Consider the following 7,831-nt stretch of genomic DNA (forward strand, 5'->3'; position numbering starts at 1 on the left):
CCTTCTGATGTGCTCCACGTCGCTCTCCATCCTCTGACACTTCCTTTACAGAAGGACTTCCAGTGTAGGAGGTGGAAGTGCCGGAAGATGAAGAGCGGCATGGTGAGCTTTAGAATGGAGGTGGCGGCCTAGGTAAGTTATCCCCGGGTAACACAGCCCATGCACTGTGATCACATGACCAGCCCATCACATTTCTCCATGACCTCTCCTTTAGGGGAAATTCTAGGGTAGAAGGTTCATCACTATTTCACAGAGGCCACATGCGGGAGAATGCTGGCTGACATATAGAGGAGTGGAGATAAGTGTGAGAAGGTCCCGGCAGGAAAGATGTGGATGAGCACAAGCAGATCTCTCACTACCTATTAATCTCAGCGAGACATCTGCCAGTGTAGGGCTACCTTTACAATCATGTATAAGCTTTGATTATGTATACGCTTTGGCTTATAGGAAATCTCAGTAGATGATGATATTAATGTGATTTCTCTTTCTTTTCCAAGGCCCGAGTGGAATCCAGACCATCAGGACGCCACTCACTGTGGACAGCTTCAAGATCCATCACCGTCTTGGAGAGGGAGCATTTGGCAAGGTGAGTAATTGGACAGATTTCCCTGGAGGGAGGGGGAGGGGATGTCAGACCAGATATGGCTTTAGATAGTCATCTTTATTGGTCTCAGTGGAACTAGATATAGACAGGCAGCCCCCGGCCTGCAGCATTGTTGTATTGTGACGGTCCATCTTATCTATAGAACAATAAGTTTTCTTCTCTGTCTCTTCCAGGTTCACCTTGCTTCCCATCTAGCCAGTGACCAACAACTGGCCATAAAAATGGTCAAAAAGAAAGACCCCGAGCTCATCTTCAGGGAATGTCAGGTCTTGGAGACCCTTAGGAAGGGTCCCTTCATCACCCAGCTATTTGGTACATTCCAGTCAGAGGTAAGTATTATTCCGTTCTACTATCAGCTCTCTCACCAGATCCCGTACCCATGCATCCCTTCCATTCCCCAAGAGCTTATAGAGATAAATGTATAAAGACAGCACTCTGTAAAACAGATGATTATCCAGCATAAATGCCCAGCTGGCACTTACATACCTGTCATGAGGTGTGCCAGCTCTGCACATGCCCTCCTTGTGTAGTAGGAGACCCCTTTATCCTGGTGCTGCAATGGTATAACCAAGTCCAGATTTATACTTTTTCCAGCACTAGACCAGCTTTCTTATAGCCCCTCTATGATCAGCAGCCCTTCTCTTTCTTGTACAGCCACCTAAGGCGGCATCTTCCCTCTTCCACTTGTTGCTGCCCACATGCAGCCTTCATATTCTATTTGCAGCCTCCTCTACAATATGCAGAAAACTTTCTTCCATGTCCAGCCATGCCACCTCAGGCGGGAGCCACCCAAGGCCCGGGCCTCTGTGGCCTTTACAGAAATCTGAGAAATTCCAAAAGGTCTGCACACTCCGTCAGCTCAAACAAAGCTGTTCATTAAACCAATCAGGTGCCAAATGTCCATTCAATAAACCAACGTGATGTTTCGGGGCCACAGCAGGTCCCCTTTATGAAGGCATGTACAGCACTGCAACCAAACAGTTACTATTCTGTACATGCCTTGATAAAGGGGACCCGCTGTGGCCCCGAAAACCTCCTGTCAGTTCATTTGTTACCTGATGGTTAATAAACAGCTTTATTTGAGCTGACTGAGTGTGCGGACCTTTTGAAATTTCTTGGACTTTGGCTACGGTCTTACACCTCACAATCCCGCATGGTTTGCGTCTTCTTGTATAAATTTGCTTTACAGAAATCTGGACTTGGTTATAATAATTGCACATGGGACACCTGCTCAGACATATTATTCGGTGCAGTGCTGCATCTCACCACTAGAGGGAGAAGTCTCCATCAAGATTAGCTGACAGACAACGTTTTCAATGTTTGTATGAACACAATGTAAAATTACAACTATTCAAGGGAACCAGACAGGGTTAAAAAAACAGCTTTTATACATACCTGGGGCTTCCTCCAGCCCCATACGCATGGATCGCTCCCACGCCACCGTCCTCTGCTGCCTGGATCCGCAGCCACCGGGTCCCGTCATTGCCACGAGTCGGCCAGTCGGCCGATTCTCCGCATCACACGGAGCTCCCTCTATACAAGTACGCATGAGGCTGCCTACTGCGCAGCCTCATGCTTACGCGTATGGAGGGAGCCCCTGTGATGTGGACAATTGGCCGCGTCCGCAGGAAGTGACGGGCCCGGTACCGGCGGTTCCAGGAAGCGGAGGATGGCGGCGTGGGAGCGATCCAGGCTTATGGGGCTGGAAGAAGCCCCAGGTATGTATAAAAGCTGTTTCTATTTTCCAGGCTCCATTCCTCTCTGGTTCCCTTTAAGCTGTTTTTCAAAAAAATGTAAGGAAATCACCTCTGCTCCATTCCTTTATGTGCTGGTGCTGTCTTTGATATAACCCCTCAGAAAGAGAAAATAGCCGTATAATATGCTTAACCTGTCTTCTGTTCTGCCATTTTTTTACAGGATTACCTCTACATTGCCATGGAGTACATGAGCGGGGGAGAACTGTTGGAACTGATGGAACGGCTAAAAGTTGCTGACGAGCGCTTTGACCAAACAACCCTGAGGTAAGTTGCTCTGCTATTTTATAAAGCTAACAACTGCCCCTCTGGGGAGTTAATAAAAGCCCCTGTAGCCCATGGGGTCCCACCTCCCCATCCCCAATATGCAGAGCAGTGCAGGGAGCAGCGTATGTTACCTGTTCTTGTGCCACTCCCCTCCTCACAGCAGCTGTGCATTATGCTGCATACCTGTCACATGACATGGAAGAGGAGCCAGTAGCCATGTGGAGGTGTGCAGCAAAGAGGCCACCCACTGTGGAGAGGATATCAGAGCAACATGGTGCTGCAAGCAGGTAGCATACATTTCTTCCTGCACTGCTCTGCATACTAGTGTGTGTGTGTGTGTGTGTGTGTGTGTGTGTGTGTGTGTGTGTGTGTGTGTGTGTGTGTGTGTGTGTGTGTGTGTGTGTGTGTGTGTGTGTGTGTGTGTGTGTGTGTGTGTGTGTGTGTGTGTGTGTGTGTGTGTGTGTGTGTGTGTGTGTGTGTGTGTGTGTGTGTGTGTGTGTGTGTGTGTGTGCGCGTGGGGGGGGGGGGGTTATCTGCTAGTCTTCCTGTTACAACTATTCCATATTGTAAATTACCCTTATTAGAAAAGGTTGTGGTAAAATGCTTTATTTACATCACATCACTGTGGAGAAGTCATTTTACACACACTGAAATTTGTATTAGATCTTTTTAGAATGAGTAAGGCTGGGTGCACACACAACATAACGTTAAAAAAGGCTGCATTTTGTCATGTTTTCATTTTAAGTTGTGTGCATTTTTCGGTGCGTTTCCGATTTTTAACGCAAATGCGTTTTTCAAGCGTTTTGCGTGCGTTTTAATGCATTTGCGGTTTGCAGGTACAAAACGCATGTGAGATTTGTATGCATATTTTATGCTGTTTAATATTTCCATTTATGCAAATTACTAAGAAGACAACAGGAAGCGGAAATACATCAGATATCTTTATTTTTTTAAAACAAAAAGCATCAAAAACGCATACATAACTTAATACATTGCGTTTCAATTTACTTTCATTATGTGCGTTTTTGATGCGTTCATGCATAATATCCAACAAAACTAGCGATTTTAAAAATGCTAAAGTACAAACGCACACCCATGCATTTTTTTTATGCGGCCCATGGTGCATAAGACGCAGCGGTTTGCGCAACGCTAGCGTTTTTGCTATGTGTGCACCTAGCCACATGGATACATCTTTCTGCTTTATTTGTGTATTGAACATGTTATGCTAATAATTATTTTATTTCTCTTCCATCAGACTATTTGCTGCACAGATGATCATCGGCCTGGAGTACATCCACTCCAAGGGTATAATCCACCGAGACATCAAGCCAAATAACATCCTTCTGGACGGAGTCGGGAATATAAAGATAGCTGACTTCGGCCTAGCAGCACAAAATGTGTTTCAGCACGACACGATTAAAGGATCACGTGAATGGGCCGTGTACTATATGGCCCCGGAGGTGTGCCTAGAGATGGACTACGGCCACACCATAGATTACTTCTCTATGGGAGTCGTGCTTTGTGAGATGGCATGCAACAAACACCCATTCATGGAGGATTGTTATGATGAAGAATCTGCCGTTAGACGCTCCATTTGTAACGATTTACCAGATTTCTCAGAGGTGATGGACCTCACGCTGGAAGACTTCCTAGAGAAGCTCCTGTGCAAAAAACAGAAAGACCGTAAAGAACTGGTGAAAAACCTGAGGGAAGAGCCGTTCCTCAGCCGCATAAACTGGAAAGCTGTGGAGTCCGGAGAGGCGCAGCCCCCATTCCAGAACTACCACAGGAAAAACCAAGCGAGACCATAACTGTGCTGGATATCACAAATCTGAGGCACAGAAGTCCCGCCAGATAGAAGCTGAACGCTTTAAGTCGTATATAATTTGCCAGTGAGGGTTGGTGAGTTGTTTTGGGACACATACCAGCTTCCACCATCTACTCACTTGGGCAACAGCATTATACTATTTACATAGTTATAATAAAATAATGAAATAAAAAATGTAACTTGTCTTTTTGTATTAAATTCTGAGATTGTAATTTAATGTATACAAGATACAATTTAGCAACAACAAATGGAAGGGCAGCTCCCACCAATAAGGAGTAGCAGACACGCTTGTGGTCCTACATGTCTTTGCCCAAAGAGGAATGAAGTACCAGTGTCAGGGCAGCCATCAGGGGGGACAACTGACACTGCAGTGATGGGCCCAGGGCATCTGGGGTAACACAGGGGGATAAAAGAGGCACAGGGGGAACAGAGGCAGACAAAAGAGGCACAGGGAGAAAAGAGATGAGATGGGAACATGAGGTCACACAGAAGGACACAAAAGAGGCACAAACTGAGGTGAGACAGAGGTGGACAAAAGAGGCACAGGAAGAAAAGAGGGGGACAAAAGAGAATGGATAAAGGATAAGAACGGACCTACAAATCCCTATCTCATTTGTTAACCGGGGACTACCTGTATTTTGCTAGTATTTGGCTCCACCCACAACATGCCATGGTCACGCCCACTTTTTGCCGCATCACGCTGTGCATACTGCTTTCTTCAGTATCGGAGCCATGCACATTTTTTGCCGCAGCGCACTTCATGCACAGACACCGGGGTGGGGTGGCTAGTGGGCGGGCACAGCAACCAGTGGGTGGGCCCAAAATTTCTGATGGCGGCCCTGACCAGTGTTATAGAAGAGATTCAGTCTTAAAACCAACAACCAACTTTTATTTTGAAAGTGTATAGTTGTGTAGTTGTAGACAGACAAAACATCTGAAGGCTGACTTCACCCTCGGGCACTTTTGGCCTGCGATTTGTGCTTTGGTGACTGCAGGTGATCAGCAAAGTGCTGCTATATGAATTATCCTATGGGATTACTCACACTGCTGTGATTACGGCATGCTTGTGATTTTTGACGATCGCAAACGTGCTGCATGTAACATTTTCCTAGTGATTGTGTTGTGATTCTCATTCTCTAAAATGAGAGTCACAAAATGTATTTACCAAAAAATTGCAGAATACTGCAATGCAAAATCGCAATCGGTAAGAAGGCTTGGAAGTTTACTAAAAGCACCAAGCAAGTGCAATAGATCTGTCTGTATAGCATGCAGGGGCGTAGCAATAGGGGGTGCAGAGGTTGCTACAGCATCGGGACCCTTGGGCCGGAGGGGCCCTCCCTCAACTGCAGTGTTTGCTTTCTAATGGTCCTGTGCTCATAACAATCACTTCTATAGATACTTTTTATAGTGGTAATCATTAGCAAACTGTTCCCCATTCCTTTTTTGAACCTCGGACACTGTAAATGCCATTGGCAGCTTTTGGTGCGCCGTACCAACTGTTATGTATAGAGTGCTTGGGGGGCTACAATGTAAAACTTGCATCGGGGCCCACAGCTCCTTAACTACGCCAGTGATAGCATGTGCCATTGATCTATTTTGGGGTGCCCTGGATGTTCTCCCCTCCCCCTTTCCCGCAGAGTTGTACAGCAGGCTGCAATACTCAGCTGTTCCGGCCGCTTAGTCCCCGGAGTCTGTAGACATCTTTTCTTGCAGGCCTCTCCCCCTAGTGTCTGAGAATGAATCAGACGCTAGAAATCCTATAATTCTCAGATGCTAGGGGGAGACGCCTGGAAGAGAAGATGTTTCCGGACTTGGAGAGTGGACGCTGGAGATGGAGAGTAATGCTGCCTGCTGCGTTACTCTGCTGTGAAGGGTCTGGGGAGACATCCGGGTCTACTCTGCCAATCCTTTGTGCCTGAGCACCCACATCTCTGCACCACACACCAATCCAGTATTAATGCATATGCATGACAGGGAATTGCATAGGACTTTTCAATAAATGACCTGCATTTGGACTGTACTTGGCGAATGTTGTTCATGTATGCTTCACTGTCCAGCCTGGATCTCCTTGTAGCTGTGAGCACGTCCTGGAGAACTGGTTTTGGATCCATGTCTCACACGTTGGAGCAGTGAGCGCACATTCTGTTTGCTGAAGTACCAAAGACAAGGCAGGCACAAGATGGATAAAAAGACACCTCTTTACTTGTGATTCTTCAAAAGACCCTATTCCATATACTGTGAACACATTCAGGTATATCGCAAAGCATGCTGACATGGAGTGGAGCTGTGCGGTGCAAGCCTCCATAATACTTGCATCTCTTAGATGTGGATTGGCGGTGTGTAAGGATGGCATCTACTTAGTCCGTGCCAGGGGCGGAGCAACCTAACAGCCATTTCGTCCAAGGGAGTGAAGTGCTCACTTGCTGTGTTATTATTATTTATACAGCGCCAGTATATTTTGTAGCGCTTTATAAAGCACAATAAGACGACAAGGGGAACATAGGTACAACCCAAAAAAATGTACAGCAGAGTCTCAATCAGCACAAATATTGCAACAAAAACAGTAAACATTAGGAGGATGACCCTGCCCTTACAAGCTTACAATCTAAAGGGTTGTGGGGGCAGGGGACACACTAGGTGGGGGCGGGGGGATGGCTAGATGAGGCAGTGAGCCTTTGCTTCTGATTACATTGTGAACAGTAAGTAAATAGGGGGCTATAAAATGTTATAAGCTTGTCTGAAAAAGTGTGTTTTAAGAGTGCGTTGGAAGATGGCCAGGTTTGGAGCATGACGAACAGGCTGTGGAAGCGGGGATGCCAACCCAATTTCTAATTTTTACTGGACAAAATGGTAAAAAAATCTGGACACCCCAAATTTTGGATGGACAGGGGGCGGAGTCAAGGGTGGAGTCAGTAGCGGGCTTTTTAGAGAACTTATTGTTTATTTCGGGAAGAAGAAACATAGCTAAAGCAAGTGATTACTGCATAAAGGTCATGTGAAACAGCCCTACTGAACTGAGAAGAATTGTTTATCCATAAAAGGAACATGATGTAAGTGCTATATGCTACATAATAATAATAATAATAATAATAATAATATGGTAAGATATTAGACTATGACTATGGTAGGACAGTCAGTGACATGACTTATGTACTCTGCAAAGTACTGCAGAATATGTTACTGCTATATAAATACATAATAATAATAATAATATTATTATAAGACATTAGGCTATGGTGGGGATTAGATTGTGAGCACCTCTGAGGACAGTCGGTGACATGACTATGCACTCTGTAAAGTGCAGCAGAAGATGTCAGTGCTATATAAATACATATGTAAATACATAATAATAATAATATTATGGTCGGACATTAGACT

At 45.6% G+C, this 7,831-nt stretch overlaps 1 protein-coding gene across 1 annotated transcript; it reads left to right on the top strand.

Annotated features, from left to right (window-relative positions):
• Positions 1 to 630: 630 nt before the first annotated feature.
• Positions 631 to 4,579, top strand: LOC137522984 (protein kinase C delta type-like). The gene is made up of 3 exons (XM_068243161.1): positions 631 to 933; positions 2,522 to 2,625; positions 3,881 to 4,579. The coding sequence occupies exons 1-3, from the start codon at positions 826 to 828 to the stop codon at positions 4,434 to 4,436; spliced, it is 768 nt and encodes a 255-aa protein (XP_068099262.1). The 5' UTR covers positions 631 to 825; the 3' UTR covers positions 4,437 to 4,579.
• Positions 4,580 to 7,831: the final 3,252 nt, after the last annotated feature.

The sequence above is a fragment of the Hyperolius riggenbachi genome, chromosome 6 (genome assembly GCF_040937935.1).
Source record: "Hyperolius riggenbachi isolate aHypRig1 chromosome 6, aHypRig1.pri, whole genome shotgun sequence".
NCBI classification, from domain to species: domain Eukaryota; kingdom Metazoa; phylum Chordata; class Amphibia; order Anura; family Hyperoliidae; genus Hyperolius; species Hyperolius riggenbachi.

Coding starts and splice junctions, on each gene's coding strand:
- LOC137522984 (XM_068243161.1), top strand. CDS start 826: ATGGTCAAAAAGAAAGACCCCGAGCTCATCTTCAGGGAATGTCAGGTC. Junction 934..2,521: donor TTGGTACATTCCAGTCAGAG/GTAAGTATTATT, acceptor ATTTTTTTACAG/GATTACCTCTACATTGCCAT. Junction 2,626..3,880: donor TTTGACCAAACAACCCTGAG/GTAAGTTGCTCT, acceptor CTCTTCCATCAG/ACTATTTGCTGCACAGATGA.